The sequence below is a fragment of the Catharus ustulatus genome, chromosome 1 (genome assembly GCF_009819885.2).
Source record: "Catharus ustulatus isolate bCatUst1 chromosome 1, bCatUst1.pri.v2, whole genome shotgun sequence".
NCBI classification, from domain to species: Eukaryota; Metazoa; Chordata; class Aves; order Passeriformes; family Turdidae; genus Catharus; species Catharus ustulatus.
Window position 1 is genome coordinate 32,331,525 of NC_046221.1, and position 16,896 is coordinate 32,348,420.

The following is a 16,896-nucleotide window of genomic DNA, read 5'->3' on the forward strand; positions in this document are numbered from 1 at the left end:
CCTCATGTGTTTTCTGAGTGCAGACAGGTGTCTTGCTGGTGTTCTTCTGGTCTGTTGGAGAAATCAAAAATTGCTAAGGAGCTATAATAAGAGTGAAATACAGTACACCTCCTTTGTATTTGACTGTCATTTTGAGGAAATATTTCAGTAAAGCTGGGTGTCACCTGGTTTTGCACAGTATGCATTGCATTCTTTTCAGGGTTAATGGTTTTCTTGGGAAAACAAGTTGTCATTTCCCGCTAGTGTTACAGGGTGTTTCTGGTAGGGTGTTTCATTTGCTTGTTTTTCATAATGTGCTTATGGATAATAGTTTTTTTAAGTAGATATATTTTCTAGTCCATTATGGCTGGTGTTAATCGATGATATTTGTGTTTAACAAATGTTGTTGTCCTGTCAGTGACAACATTTGCACGGATGAACCAAACACATGGAGACATGGGCGTATATTGGCCGTTCAGAATAGAATAGTTTTCAGATGCATCTAGTATTTTACAAAGATAGACAATACTTCTTGATAAAGGAAGAATACTATTTCTTCTCCAAATTGTATTATGATATTTTTATCATAATGTGCTCGCCCCAAAATTATAAAGGCAAAATTGTAAACTACATTTTTTGTTGCTCCCACCCTTCTATTGATGGGAGTCTTCTCTGTTTTACGTGTGTATTTTAGTCCAGAATTTTTTCTTCTGAAAAACTGTTAGAATATGCTGATTAATTTTTTACTGAAACACACAGTGGTTAGCTGTAACTAGATTATGAGCCCATGTTTCTCAGTAAGTTTGATGGGGAATTTTTTTTCCAGGAGACTATTTCTTATTCCTTCTTTTGTTTATTTTCTATTTAATCTCTTTTTTTATAGTTTGGACGATGCTCATTAACTTGCATAAAGCATAGCATCCCTTCCAAAGGAAGAAATAGGGAGAGTAGGGAGAGAGAAGGAAACAAATTCCTGCTCAACACCCTGTGATTCTTTTTTCTGCATGATCAGTTCTGTGCTTTGCTCTTCTCTCCCACCCTTTTTGGATCAACTTTTCTATGCAGGGGAGTTCTGAGGCTCTTGCCAGGCCTGTGGAGTGTAGAGCAATGGATCTGAATTGTGACTGACGCTTCACTGTGTGTGAATAACTAATAATGAAGCTTTAAAAAGTGGAAGTGTCTGTGTTTTGGAGGTATTAAACACTCCCTAGATGCCAGTGATGCTGAGTATGATGTGTGTGTATTTCATAGCTCTGAAATCTGGTCCTGGTGATTTTTTTTTGCATTCATGCTACCTCCATTCTTCTACTTTGCTATCTATGTGCTCTCAATCCCACACCAGGAGTTTGCTTTCCAGGTCCCTTTATCTAAAATTTTATATGCAAATATAGTTTTCTTCAGAAAATAATAGTTTATAACTGGTTTAAACAAAAAACTGAGATGTGGTAAGGAGATGATCTCACTCTTGTTGAGATGAGCAAGAAGAAAACCTTTTATCTTTGGTGAAGGAAATACTGCATAAAATTGTGAAGCCTGAGGCTGGGGCAGTGAAGTAACTTCAGTTTGCTGTTCTGGCTCTTCCAAAAATCTGTAAATTCATGTTCTTCACAGCAGCAGAAGTCAAAGCCCTTCTTAATTTTTGAAACAGATGTGTATGTGCATAATGAAGGCTTAACACTGAACTGTAGGATCATAGAACCATTCAGATTTGAAAATATCTCAAAGATCATTGAGTCAGACTATTAACCCAGAACTGTCAAGCCCACCACTCAGCCATGTCCCTACATGCCACAGCTACACATCTTAAATGCCTTCAGGAATGGTGACAAAACAACCTCCCTGGGCAGCCTATTCCAATGCTTGGCAAGACTGGTGAAGGTATTTTTTCATAATATCCAAACTAAACTTCCTCTGGCACAACTGAAGGCCACTTCCTCATCCTGTGACTTGTTATTTGGGAAAAGAGGCAGATGCACACTTTGCCACAACCTGCTTCCAGGTAGTTCTAAAGAACAGCAAGGCTCCCCCACACTTCCTTTTCTCCAGGCTAATATTAATCACATATAAGTAATATAAAATATAAGTAAGTTATATAAACCCTAAGTAAAGCTAAGGAGATGAGAAAATAGTAAAAAAGTCATAGGCCTGACATGCAGGAGTTTGGCTCTATCTAAACATACAGGGTTCCAGTGGGCAGGGAGCAAATAACACCCAATAATGCATTTTCTTCTGAGGTTCTTTCAGAGCATCATGAGCAATGAATTTCAGCTGAATAACTAGTTTAAATATCTGGAAAGCTTCTTTGGGATACTGGCATTGAAGTGGATGGAAGAACAACTAGGAGTTTATACATTATAAACTCTAGAGGCATTACTGAAAGCAAATTATATAGCTTATAATATGTATCGGTGGTGGAGCTGAAATACTGTTATTTTTAAGCTTGTACAGAAAACCTTGTTTACCTGATTTCTTCAGACAGGGGAGAAAAATAACACATCAGCAAAACCACCACCCTCTCAACTAACCCAAAACAAGAAACAGTCTTATTTCTGGGGGGTGGAATTTAATAATAATAATAATCATCATCATAAACAAAATCCCACACAAATTGTGGGGAAGAGGTGAGAACCAAATGAGGAAAACCTGTTGCTTAGCTTCTCTAAGCACAATTTTGAGTTTAGCTGGCCTCAGTTGTCATGTCACTTAAAAGAGGAACACAAAAGCCTTTATATAATAACATTTTTTAGTTGCATACCTTCAGTCTTATTTTAAATTCTCCAAGTGCAGTGATGCAATTTCCCAAATGTGGCAGGACCTTCAAGGGAGTTTTCCCAAATCTGAATGTTTCCCCGGACAAGTGACACTTCAAATACCCCTTCATTTCTGCTTAGCAGCTGAGATTTCTAGATTTAAATCCATCTGGTTTTAGTGATGGTGAGACTCTGTGTCCAGTTCTGGGCTTCTCAGTATAAGAGAGATATGGAACTTCTGGAGCAGTGTAAGGCTATGAGGATGATGAGGGTACTGGAGCACCTCACTTATGAGGAAAGGCTGAGGGAGCTGGTCCTGTTTAGCCTGGAAGGGATCTCGTCAATGCCTGTGAGCATCTGGTGCCAAGAGGACAGGGCATCTCCTCTCAGTGATGGCAGGCAATAGGGCAAGGGGCAACAAACAGAAACGGGAACATGAAAAGTTCCACCTGGACATGTGGAAGAACTTTTTTGCTTTGCAGATAACCAAGCACTCTAACAGGTTTCCCAGAAAGGCTGCACAGTCCTATTTCGCTGGGAATATTCAAAATATGTCTGTACCGATCGAGCCTCTGTGCCCTAGATGCTGGAGCAGGGGGGTTGGGCCGAGTGAGGAGCAGTGGTCCCCTTCTCCCATGAACCATTCTGTGACTCGGGGTGGATGCGATGCCCCGCAAGGCGCTGACGGTCTCTCCGTGCGCGCTGTGCCGGCTCGGAGCCCCTCGGGCGGCTCCCGAAGGGCGGCAGAGGGCAGGAGCCGGCCGGCATCCCTCTGCGGGGCCCTTATCCTGGGCGGCTCTGCAGCACCGACCTTTATCTGCAACCCGAGCCGAGGCGGGCGGAGGGCGGCCCTGCCCGGCTCTGCACCGACCTTCGCGGGCAGCCCGGGCCAAGGGCGGGCGCGGCCGCCGCTATAAACCCCGGGCGGGCGGGACCCGCCCTGCCGCGGCCGTCCGCGCCTGCGGGAGCCGGCCCGGGCCGTGCAGGTGAGCTGAAACAGCGGGAGGGAACGGCACCGGCAGAAATCGAACAGGTTGTTTCGTTCTTTTTTTTTTTTTTTCTTTTTTTTTTTTTAAATTTTTTAAAATTTTTTAAAATTTTTAAAATTGATCTGAGATTGATAAATCGTTTTCTTGTCAATGTTTTACGCTTTGTCAGATTCACCTGTACCTTTTTGTTTGGCATTTGGTTGTTGTTGTTTGATTTTTTTTTTAAACCATATATCTGATAGGTCAAGAAGAAAAGCCTTGGGAGACTTATTTACTGCGTCTAAATGCATCCTAGTACCACATGGTATAGTGAGTGCAGGTCTTTATCATTGTGCTCATGACCGCATTATGGCTGTTCATTTAGTTCTAATCAAACATAAGGTAATGAGGGACGTCGTCTGTTCTGTAATAGGTTGTCTACAATAACTTTTATATGGATGATTTCAGGATTTAGCATAAAAGACCACTAAAACAGGCTACTGACCTAATTATCTAGTAATAGTATGCATTGTTCTTAAGATATCATTAATAGTAGTAGTTCTTTTTCATGCTGTTTCCTATTTTATTTTCTTTTTAGTCTTTCAATTAAAGTGGAATAATGTTGAGACCAAATGTGATGAGTCATGGAAAAACCCACTGATATGAACTCTTTAAATATTTACTAAATCAAAGTGGTTTTTTTGTTGGGGGGGTTTATTGCAGGTTCTAATTAATGTGACTCTCGCATAAGCATGCAACAGAAAGAACAATGAAGGACTATTCTGCAAATTCCACGGAACAGGACCTCCCTGATCCTGGTAAGTAGGAAAACTACATGTATTTTTGAAGAATATGTTCCACAGATTTGAATCTAAAGAACATTTGAAAGCTCTCCTGATTGCCATAGTAGTTTTTGTAGGAGATAAAATTATGTGATTCCTACGAATGAGTGAATTAAAACCACACCTATAAAACATTTTCTCCATGAAGCAAGTTCAGCAAAATTAATTTACATTGGCAAAAATGTTCAGGAAGGCATGAAAATTCTTCTGAAGAGAATGTTATTGCTTTCAAATGGTTGTCTAAAAGAGCCATTGTAGGCCAACTAACATTAAAACAGTAGGTAGAAAATTCTATTCATCATGAGTCAGCAGCTAAAATTCAGGTAAATGTAAATTGGGAGTGGCTGGTGCATAGAGCACCTTTTCTACTTCTGTTTTACAGCTGGTTCCCACTGTGGTAACTCATCTGTTTCTTCATATATTTGTTACATCTTACTCTGTGCATTTAGAACTATAAGCTTCCAGGGTAGGATGATGCTTTCATATATCTTTCTGACATCCTCAGTACAAAGGAAGTGGGAGATGTAACAACTACTGCAATAGAGTAGTGAAGATAGTTATCAGAGTCAAGGACATGATTCTTTAGTGAATTGCCATCTATTCTGTGTTACCTACAGCAATTATAACCTTCACTATAAGCAATTGCACTCATTTCATTACGACTTCTCCTAATTTTCATTCAGTTGTGCAGGTATTTGAAGAAAGAATTAACTCTTTATTTTTGTTTTAGTCTTTGATAATATTTCTGTGTAAATATATTTTAATTATAAAAATGAAGTTATCTCCATGTCAGAAAGGGACATGGAAGCTTTTTTTGGTAATGAAGATGAACTGAAGAGAAAGAACCTGTTGAAGTCTTCTTGAAACTTTCTCCCAAGAACACAAAAAAACCGCTAGTCTTTAAATGCAAAAGAATCAGCAGTGAAAAACACAAGAAGTTGATACAATAGATGGATTATTATGCTAAAAAAAGCCTTTTTATTTCACAGAATCTGGAAGCAAGGGGTGTGATGGTCCTTCTTTCCAGCATGAAGAACATGTAGAACAAGTTGACCAGTTAGAGCCCAAGAAGAAAAAGTAGGTATTTTTTAACTTAAAGTTAACTGGGTGTATGGGGAAGTCAGAGGGGCAGGGGAAGGAAGAACTTAATGCAGGTTTACGTAAAAACCCTCATTTTAATTAGTATTTTGTACTTTAGGAAGGAAGATAAGAAGCCAGAGAAACGAATGGTTGGCATTCTTGAATTGGTTAGTGTCCTTTTTAATGGTCTGCTTTATGCTCTCTTCTCTTTATTTGGCATTGTGAGTTGTTCATGAATTGCAATTCATAGACAATCAAAAACTGGAGAAGAAGCCTGAGGGACTACTGATTCTAGACCTGCTCTCTGAGAACCAGTGATATGGTTTTGTGTCAGCTTTCTATAGGACAGCTATTCCCAAACAAAAATAGCTCTTTCATGTGGACTTGCTTACTCTGAAACAATAAAAGTTTTACTCTTCTTCATGGTTTGTTCCATGTGTATTTACACTTTATGAGATGATTAGGCCAGTCAAAAATAAAATGCTCTGATTTCAGATTGAAATTCACATCCTTCCTTAAACTAAACAAAACTACAGAGATAAACAAGTCTTAAGATACAATTTCTCTCTGCTGAAAACATTTTCTACTGGTAGATGTAAGCCAGGCACTGGTCAATAACTCACTCTTGTTTACATTGTAGAGGCATTATCTTAGTAAATATGTAATTCAGTAGAACACAAAATACAATACATTCCACAAAGGTCATCATTGTTTGGAAACATGTAGGTTTTTTCCAGACTGAGAATCTGTGTCCTACCAGTATTCTCTTAGCAGCTCGAGTACTGGTTCAAAGATGTGTTGGACTACTACAAAATCCTTATGTACTGAGTTTACCTTCAGTTGGAGTGTTGCTACTTAAAATATGTGGATGAAGCATGTTCTACAGTCTGCTGTACGGTAGCAAACGCATGAACTGTCGGATGTAATGTCACTTTTTTTTCTCTTTTTTTTCTTTTCTTTTTAATGCTTACATAGTTTCGCTATGCTGATGGGGTGGATGTCCTGTTGATGATAGTTGGTTTGGTCGCAGCGGCTGCAAATGGTACTGGAATGCCACTTATGATTATTCTCTTTGGAGAGATGACAAACAGCTTTGTGCTAAGTGGCATACAATCCAATGGTAAAAAGTTTAAATTTCTATACATATCGGTTGGCTTTTCTACTGAGGCAAAGATTCTTTTTTCCCCCAGACTATACATTGGTACATTATCTAAGAAAGTATATTATGAGTGTCACTCATCCTGCTGGTAATAACCCAGTCATTTCCATCCATTTTTAATGACTATACCAGGGCAAAACCAAAGCATTGGATGTACACTTTATAAATGAATTTTTACTTTTTTGAGATAGTAGGTAGTACAACCAACCTCAGTTATCAGGCACTAATTGCTTAAAAATCAATGTGCATTCACCAAATCATTTTGTATGTGAGTTTGTATAGCAAGACCCCACTTGCAAAACACAAAACACTCCCAAACTGACGACACCATATTGCCATGAATCAACTGTTGTATATAACGCTTCCACAAATATTCCTACCTTTTATTTCCATTTCACAGACACTTCAGTAAACAGTTCCAGCTGCCCATCACACCCAGGCGTGGATATAGAAGGTGAAATGACAAAGTAAGGGTCTGTAGTATCCTGTTAATAATGTATTGGAGGATTTTCTTTTACTGTGTTATCTGTTTGTGCAGAAGCCATGTTTGCTTCCCAATAATGCATTCACAGGCTTCAGTATTTATTTTGGTGTGATTAATGAGGGCTACTTGCTGCTAGTGTGTTTAACTTCTGTCATGGCATACAGTGAGATCACATGGGTTTTTGTTCCCTTATCCTAGGTTTGCTTACTACTATACAGCAATTGGCTTTGCTGTGCTTATCCTGAGCATCATCCAGGTGTGGACATTTATGGTTACCGCGGCAAGGCAAACCACAAGGATCCGGCAGAAGTTCTTTTTTGCAGTGCTCCATCAGGAGATGGCTTGGTTTGATACTACCCAGATAGGAACACTGAACACCAGACTGACAGAGTGAGAGCTCTGCTTTTGGCTTTTTTTACACACATACACACACCTCCAAGTATGGCAATTAAAATAAAACTAGCATTTATCTCAGCAGAATACCCTATACAGAGTTTTAAAAAACAAAACAAAAAAAAACCAACCAACCATCCACCAAACCTAAAGTATGAAATATTGCAGGTCAAAGTGAGAAATTCATTATCCTCTTCAGCTTCAGTTATGCAGTTTGTGATATGTGCATTGGAAGGGTTTTTTTCATGAAATACCCAAAGTATGAAGTCCGTGAAATACATGTCAGCCACTGCTAAACAAACTTCTCTGCTGTCTCCACCTAGTTTATAAACAGCAAAAGCTGGCACTTAATTGAATGGAAATGACCTTGTACTTGCACCCAGTCCAATCTCAGTCATTATTCTATCCAGACAGTTAAAGTCTTTGGAGTTTTCCCGTAGACTTAAATAGATTTAAGGGTGAGGATTGTAATGCCCATGGATTATATGTATGAACACTACTTTTTTAAGATTTTGTTTTTATTTTATAGTAGCCTTGGACACAGATCTGTCCTGAAAAGTGTACAAGAAGCTTAAATGAGAACACTCTCAACTGTAGCATCTGTATGTTCTGGAAAGAGAAAATAGGGAAGAAAATTCATATGAAAAATAGCAGTCATTCCAAATAATGGTATGATGGAATGGAGGTAGCTCTTCTTCTGAGTCAGTAGCCAAAATTAAGAACATAAAATACATTGGAGAACTGAGCAGAAGAAATCATTTAGAGATGATCATGTTAGGTGAAGAGGCTGCTTGATTGTTTACTTATATTACTCCATTTGGATGCCAGATGAGGAAACTAGGTCATTGGTGACCTAGTGACATGGCATAGAAACAGCAGAGAGTGTTGAGAATACAGAAAATGAGTCCTTAAAAATTGAAGGTTTCTGCTGTGTTTCGGCCACAGAAGAACCTAATGGTACAGTTCAGTAGCTGTGGTTAGAAACTTCCTTTTGCCAGTTAGGAAATGGCAAAGCTCCTGACATGAGGCCACACAGCATGAAAAGAAGTGGGAGGGAGTCACAATGAGAGGCGTTCTAAACTAACAAATCTTTTTCTATTATTGTTATTAAAGTGACATCAACACCATCCGCGAAGGCATCGGAGACAAGATCAGTATATTTCTGCAGTTTTTTTCCACGTTTGTGTCAGGGCTTATTATAGGATTCATCTATGGGTGGAAGCTGGCATTGGTGGTTTTGTCAGTCAGCCCACTTCTTGCTGCATCAGCAGCATTTTGGTCAACTGTAAGTGTATGGGGATTCGTAAACATAGAAAACCAGAAAAACCTTACAACTCTTATGCATAGAAAAGGGGGAGAGAATGGGAGAAACCTAGTGTGATTTCTAAGTTGGGAGGTTGGCCCCACTTTTACTTTGATTTCTGCTCCTCCTGCAGCCTTTCTCTGGGTTCCCAAGCACACACTTGTAAGTTGTGTTCCTTCTGTCTGCATATCCTGTTCTCGTGCCATGTTGCAGGAGGGAAATCTGCATCAGAGCATCTTTCTGGCACTGCAATTTCCTCATGGGAAGCGCTGGGGAAGCCCTTGCTTTTCCCTCCTGGCACAAATACCTTTCAATCTCTTTCCATCTGCACATGCATGTACCACATCTCTTGCAAATAATTTGCCAAGCTTCATGCTATACAGAATAGATCTATACAGCTATGCAGATACATACAGCTGCTGAAAACTGAAGTGATATAAATCAGTGAAATGGCTGGAGAGGTTTCCCTTTCAGATAGGAGAACTTCTTCCCCTTATGCACTGTTTAGCCACATTAATGTGGATGGCTCATACTCCTGAGTGGCTATTTATATTATTTTATGGGGTTTTTCCTGCCTGAAGCATTGCAAATAAGCTAAGAAGAAGAATGTTAGACTTGCTTACTGCTCTAGTGTCTGAACACCTCAGAAACTCAGAGCAGCTCCAGCACTCCCTCCTTCCCTCTTCCTAGTGTAGTTTGTAGGCTGTCCTCAGCTTGGAGGAAAGTGGATCAGTAGACAAGTTCACCTAATATTTGTGTATATTTGATTTTAATGAGGAGATGATGATAAATTGAACTCTATTTGAGGGAAATTCAGGGTGTGGGGAGAAGCTGACCCCCATGTTGCTAACGTCTGATCTTGTGAACCTCATGTGAATGTTCACCAAGAAAGTGTATGTATTCTTTCAGTAGGCTGCAATAACAGCTGTTTTTCAACTTTTCAGCTCATGGCTTCCCTTACTGCTAAAGAGCTGTCTGCTTATGCCAAAGCAGGAGCTGTGGCAGAAGAAATTTTGACAGCAATCAGGACTGTTGTAGCTTTCAATGGACAGAAGAAAGCATTAGAGAAGTAAGTTTTTAGATTAATAATTATATTTAAAACATGACAAGGAAATTTAATTGTGGATTTGGTTTGTGGGGATTTTTTTTTGGAGGGGCAGAGGGATGAGATTCTCCTTGGTGTCATTCTGTCTTTCTATAAGTGGACAAATCAGCTGAAACAAATGTGTGCAAATGGACCTAGTCAGTGAATACAGGCTACTTGGTGTCACTACAGCATAGATGAAAATTTCTGCTTTGATTGAGGTCTGCAGTTGAACTGAATGTGAAAGTGGTGGGAAGGTTACCTTTACCTATGAGTCAGATGCAATGAAGCATACAATCAGTTGTTTACCTTCTAGAGCATTTGTGCTACTGCTCTGATGTTTGATTAGTGAGCTTATTTTTAAACTACACTGGATAACAGCCTTGGGCAAAATCACATTACTGGCTTTTACAGTGATTTGCAAATAACGTGTATAGCTGCCCAGTGCTGGCCCTAGTCACACAAATAAGGTGAAATAATTGTGGCTGATCACAAACTTATTGACATCCATATCAGATAACTCAACAAGCATAAGCAATAAATGTTTTTATACAGATACAAGACAGCACTGATTTCCATGCAGTTGGGAAAGGCAAAGCAGATAACCTGATCCATATGTCTCATGAAACTCTTCTATCTTTTTTAACTCATGTTTGCCTTTGCCTTGGGCAAAATTTTTAAGGTGGTGTCAACCCTAGCTTAGGATCCTACAACCTTTTTCCTGCATTTGCTTCCAGGGATGGAGCTCTGACTATCTTACAGCCCTGTCCTCTGCTTACTGGAATTTGTTATTAAGATGCAACAGTATTAAGACTGTGCCTGCTTGCACAGTAAAGGCAAAAAACACCCTAAGATGACCTAGATAAGTTCCCCTCTCCCCCCACCCCTTCGCCCAGTCTTCTGCAGTTACCAGTGTCTGAAAATTAAATGACAGGAACTGCCAATACTCATTCAAAATACTCTGTCTAAAAACAAAATAACTGATACCTGTGTCAAGTAAGGCTGCTCCATTTTATGATTAACCAGTCAGCCTCTTCCACAGCTCTATCTCCATTTAATCTAAAAACCCCAAACAAACATAATGGCTCCCCATGGAACATCTACTAGAGACAAACTCCTATGAGGGAGTGCATTTTTCAGATAGTAGATTGTGACTTGTACATAGCTCTTGAGTGCTGATCTCAGAGTTAGGAAAAGCATCCTTTCATTGCACAGTGCCTCCACTGACCACAAAAGTTTACTTTTGCAAGGGATCTTCAGTCACCTTTAGTTTCTAGCAGTGGCTTGGCTTTTCCTCAGTATTTGAGTGATTACACGTATTTATCACACCACTTATAGGCAGTACCCATTTCCCTGGAAGACCTATGATGCTGCTGACTCAAACATAGGACCTGGTTTTAAGAGCACGATCAAGTCAAAATATTTCAACATGTTTGACAGTACTGGTGGCATCTTAGAAATTTACATGAACAAAATTAATGCCGTTTTTATAAGGTTGCTTCCCAGCTGAATTAATTTCATGTCTTTCTACGATGGGGTTGTGCTTTATTGAAAATACATGTTGGGAAAAGAGTGCAAGCTACTGACCATGTTGATTACAAGTAGAATGTTACACTGTTCCTAGGCTACACTTTGAATAATGAGCTTGAGTAAATTAAAGCATCCTTAAAAGAAATAATTCTCTAGTTGAAACTGTTAGTCTTTATACTAATCTTCTGTATACACTGGTTTTATATGTTAACCAGTAAACTGACCTAAGGGAAAGATACTTGACATCCCAAAATGGCTAGTAAGAGAATGACATTGCAGTCAGAGGGACATCACATTTATCTCCTTCCCTATTACCTGGGGTTGTTGGAGGATTTTATTTTTATTTTGTTTATTTTAAATGTGAATGACTAACATTTACCTCTGTGGTAAACAATGTTGCTAAAACTTTTTCAAGGTTTCCTTTCAGGATTAATGGAAAAAATTAGTTCAAGGGAGCTACTGTGTCTTCCATTATGATAACAAAGTTGTGATGATTAATTGTTTTCTGAATGTGTTCAATATTGTTGGCATATGTCAGAGCAGATTCATTCAAATTAATTTCCTCCCTAATAGTTCTCTGTTAAAAAAACAAAACAAAATATATATATATACATATTATAATAATCTGTAATATCTTTGAGATTCTGTTTTTCTTACACAAATCCTATTAATTAAGAAAAGACTGGGAAATACGAAGCAGAATGGCATGTAGTACCTGTCAAATTAATGGTTTCCTTACCCACTTTCAGATATGATGCAAACTTAGAGATGGCTAAACGTGTTGGAGTGCAAAAATCCATTATCACTAACACATGTCTAGGTCTTTCACAATTTTTCATCTTTGGATCCTATGGCCTTGCATTTTGGTATGGAACCAAGCTCACTGCTGAGGATCCACATTACGACCTCACCCGTGTGTTGATTGTAAGTACAGCAATGCAGCTTTGAAAAATGTTCTGTATCTTTAGGGAAAGTTATGCAAATGGTGTCTCTGTTTTCTGCCATGTGCTTGCTAAATTAGCTGTTAGAGACTCCGTATAAAACAACTGAAATGTATTCATCTTTCCTGGCTTTTAATGTAACAAGTTTGATTGTCCTGGACTCTAAATAACCTAGAGCTGGTGCTTCAGCCTTTCTAGTGCCCATGTGGGCACTGATGGCATTGTGATCATTAATTGCAATGTTCCTCTCCATCTGCCACAGGTGTTCTTCTCTGTGCTTATTGGAGCTTTCTCCCTGGGCCAGGCAGCTCCTAACCTGGAGTCTGTGGCCAATGCACGTGGGGCTGCCTATGAAGTATATAAGATTATCAATAAGGTAAGCACCTAAGTACATAGAATAGAAACCTTTCAACCAACTTAGCTTCCACTCCCTCTCCTTTTAATTTTTTTCCCTTGAGAAATATAACAAAAGCGCTCTAAAGTCCCAAATCATCTATAGATGTTTACTACAGAAACCCATAATATTTTCATTCATCTAAAAAAACCCAGCCTCTTTGTTACAGTGAAAGCTGGAAAACCTGGCATGTGTGTCTGAGATATACAGTTGAGATTTTTCTCTAATTAGATTTTCAGCTCCAGAGGGAAAGTAGTATGGCAGTATACCAATTTTTTTTAAATGCATGTATGCAGAAATTCAGCTGAGATGGGGTTTATTGGGGAGGGGGGAATTGGTGAAGAGGGATTAATATCACTATTGAAAGTTATAACAATAATAAACTGTAATGCTGATGGTGTTATAAAAGTGGTTTTCCATATCATTATCTTGGTCTTGCTGTACTATGCAGTAATTGCATATCTCTGTATATAAAATATTTTAAAGTAGGAGTAAAAAGTTTGTGGAGAAATGGCTATATCATTCTTTTTGATGTGGGCATAAACCCCTCCTATAGAGATTACTGAGGCCCATGTTTTAGCTGCAAGAGAATGCGGTTAAGTTCTGCAATTACATATTTTCTGCTATGAATTTCTTGCTTTTGAAAATGTACTATATTTGTCAAGTAGAATTTACAATTTGATGTTCCCCCATACTCAGCATTCTGCAGGCAAAATGCAGCAATTCTGCAACAGTGAACTGCAGTGTAAACTAGCATCTGAGAAAGTAAAGAACAATGTATGCAGCAGAAATAACAGTTCCAAAAGTGAAATAACCACCAATTTGTTTTACAAACCTCTTTCCAGAAACGGCTCATCGATAGCAGTTCTAAGGAAGGTTACAAGCCAGACAAACTCGTAGGAGAAATTGAATTCAGAAATATCCATTTCAGTTACCCTTCTAGACCTGATGTTAAAGTAAGTGTTCTGTTTAGATTACTGTACCAAAATTCTTCAGCCTATGTCTGTATTGTTTGTCTAATTTTGTTCTTGAATGTGAAATGCATCTCTGTTTTGGGGTATGTGGTATAATTTTCCTCACAACTATTCACAAAGACAAAGCTCTAGATATACTGTAACTGTGTATCTCATTCTCTTCTGTGGGACAAATCTAAAACGTGTTGCCCCTAGTCTGAATTTCTATGAAAAAGGGCTTTGATAAATCAAATAAGATTTTTCAAAATCTTTCATTAAAGCATCCAGACTTTAAGCAGTTAAACCAGAAAGTTACTTTTTTTCAGTTTCTTGGCTCTTTGGGGTTATGAAATTCCACGTGAAAAATTATTGAAGACAAGACTTCACAACAATACGCTGTCTAGAGTATTGAAACATATCATCCTAAATGTACATTTGGAAGTCAAATATTGTTTTGGGCATATGTTAAAGTTGCTGTTCAAGAAACCATTGTCCCTGTTCTTTGCTAATTCAGTTTCCATTAGTGACCTGTGTGCGCCATGTCACGGTGATTACTTTCATGGTGGCACAGTTGGTTTGACCTCTCTGCCATATTTGTTTATAACCTTTTGATCACCTTGATAAAGGTGAAAAGAAAAGGAATTAGCTGCTGTTGTTCCTTCCTTGATGAAGATGGAAATAGAGATTTCAAATGTCAACAATCAAAAGCTTGACATGCTGATTTAATGGTGAGAATAGGAAGGTTTATATCTCTATGGCTGTTTCTTCAGGTGGCTTTTCCCAACTCAGTCATCTGAGGTCTCTCCCATTGTGCATCAAATCTGTTTCCAGGACACTGGGACAGCTGGAGGGCAGATTCAGAGCTGGATTTTCTCCTTAACTGTACTTTGTACCATGCACCTTCTATCCCTCTTGGTTCACAAATCTGAAGGGACAGAGCAGAGTCTTCATCTTTCCTCCTAAAAATCCTCTTCAGGCTGCTGATCTATGTTGTGAGCACACCAAAGGGGAGGGAAATACGAAAAATTTCTCATCCGTCCCAAATCTGAGCCAGCAGCTCCCCCTACAAAGTTTAGTAGAGCCAAAAGGAATCAGCAAAGCTACATTGAAGTTACTCACAGTCTCTCAAGTAATTGATGCAACACAGTAGAACCTTCCCTGTCCACGTTAAACCAAATCAAACAAATCTAAGGAGTATAGTTATTGTTAGTTTTAATCTTAGCAATAGGTTACCTGATGAAAGAGAGTTAAAACTAGCCTAGTATCTGGTAGTGATTATTTGCATCTGGAGATATTATGGTATCTAGAATAAAGTTCATTCCTGATAATGCAGGCACCAGGATATCAGCTTCCTGGAGATATAAAACTGAATGGATGTAATACAAGGAGAGAAGTGGAATATTGCAACTATTTTAATCTCTCATTGCAAAAACATGTGTAGGCAAACTTATAAATCAGCCCGGTATAAACAAGAAGAGTTCCCATAGCAGCCAAATATTTTGGCAACTAGACAGCATTACTCCTAATGACATGGACCTCTTTTGAGGTAAAATGTTCTCTAAATGCAAAAATAGCAAAAATTATATCATTAATCTGTAACTACTCCCCACATTGCTGAGGCTGTTAACAATAAAGAATGGGATTTATTTAGGGCTTCCCCTCAATTACTTCATCAAGACAGCCATTTATATTATAAAAATAGAAGAAAGGCTTGGTTTTCAGTGATACCCTTTAGCACCTGAAAATACTTTTCTGTGAGATTCATGATTATTATGCCCTGGAAAATGGAGGACAGCAGGAGAATTTAAAACCCCAAGCCTGTTACCAGATCACACAAATTGGAAAAAATTAGCTATGAAGTTCAGAGTAGTGTGGTTGTGTCAATATTAGTTTATTTGAGTGTGCTGGGGAATTTTCCCAGGCGATGGAATGCAAATGGTCTATGCAAGGGAACTCTTAAAATGTTTCTTGGCATGAACTTGGCCTGTGCTAGCTATCAATCTTCTCAAAAAATTCCCAGGCTTGCTTTGATAGCCAGAAGGATCTAGGGGCCATTCCCAAAAGGCAGGTTGCATGCAACCATCCTCTTTCAAAGACTAATATATTTCACAAGCATAGGTGAAGACTTCTAGCTGTCAGTCCTCCAGGATATTACCAGGTACAATTAGCTTATTAACATTGCCATACCTTCAGACTGTCGTCATCACAACAGCCTTGGTAGCTGCATTTACCTTGACAGACTGTACATTAGTCAAACTTGTTAAACAAAGATATAATTTTTAATTTTTTTTTCATTCGCAGATCCTCAAAGGTCTGAACTTGAAAGTTCAAACTGGGAAGACCATTGCTTTAGTTGGTGCCAGTGGCTGTGGAAAAAGCACTACTGTTCAGTTGCTGCAGAGATTCTATGATCCTGACCAGGGAGAAGTGAGTGTCTGCAAAAGAATTGTAAAAACTCAGAGCTATTAGGACATGCATGAGTTTCTCATGTTGACTGAACCTTTTTTTCTATTTTGACTGAATTTGACCGTGTATCTCCATAGTTCATATTTCCCCAATTTAAATTTCAAATGAGCTATCTTCTCTTGTTGGCTTGACTTGATTATTCTGCTCCTTCTTACACTGCTGTGTCACAAATAACAAATGTCACAAGTCTTGGAATAGACTTGCAAGATCTGAACTTAAAATAATTGTTGTCAACTGTTCATTTTCAAAATTTCCTAAAATTTTTTAAGCAAAACATAATCCAACAGAGTCCTGCTGTATTTTGCTTCCTTTTCATTGAGTGTAAGCTAAAACCCGAAGAAAGCTTTCCTATTTTAAATGGTTGTTTTCTTGGCTTTTTTTTCACTATCTGCTAACCCACAGCAGAAGTTTCAATCATTCTGCATTGTATGTGCTTTACCACTGAACACTAAATCCAATTGGTAAAGGGTAAATACTTCCCACAAGAAATTTGCAAAGGAAAAAAAAGAGAGAAAAGAAACAATGTATTTTTAAGAAAATTTGCTTTTTATTCTTGATATTTGAAGGATG

General features: G+C 38.6%; 1 protein-coding gene across 10 annotated transcripts in view; it reads left to right on the forward strand.

Annotated features, from left to right (window-relative positions):
* The window catches only part of ABCB5 (ATP binding cassette subfamily B member 5), a 60,375-nt gene that overhangs the window by 17,343 nt on the left and 26,136 nt on the right, over positions 1 to 16,896 (forward strand). For 8 of the 10 annotated variants that reach the window (XR_004420079.1, XR_004420080.1, XR_004420078.2 and 5 more), the window contains 12 exons: positions 4,421 to 4,515; positions 5,529 to 5,616; positions 5,738 to 5,786; positions 6,595 to 6,739; positions 7,179 to 7,245; positions 7,461 to 7,652; positions 8,769 to 8,940; positions 9,903 to 10,027; positions 12,322 to 12,496; positions 12,776 to 12,889; positions 13,753 to 13,863; positions 16,162 to 16,287. Coding sequence is in view for 7 of the 10 variants with exons in the window: in XM_033079967.2 (XP_032935858.1) it covers positions 4,467 to 4,515; positions 5,529 to 5,616; positions 5,738 to 5,786; positions 6,595 to 6,739; positions 7,179 to 7,245; positions 7,461 to 7,652; positions 8,769 to 8,940; positions 9,903 to 10,027; positions 12,322 to 12,496; positions 12,776 to 12,889; positions 13,753 to 13,863; positions 16,162 to 16,287 (1,413 nt within the window). In the remaining 3 variants the exon portion in view is untranslated. Of the gene's footprint in view, positions 1 to 3,668; positions 3,763 to 4,420; positions 4,516 to 5,528; positions 5,617 to 5,737; positions 5,787 to 6,594; positions 6,740 to 7,178; positions 7,246 to 7,460; positions 7,653 to 8,768; positions 8,941 to 9,902; positions 10,028 to 12,321; positions 12,497 to 12,775; positions 12,890 to 13,752; positions 13,864 to 16,161; positions 16,288 to 16,896 lie in introns of those variants that run through there. The other 2 variants (XM_033079939.1, XM_033079931.1) reach the window with 2 other exon arrangements.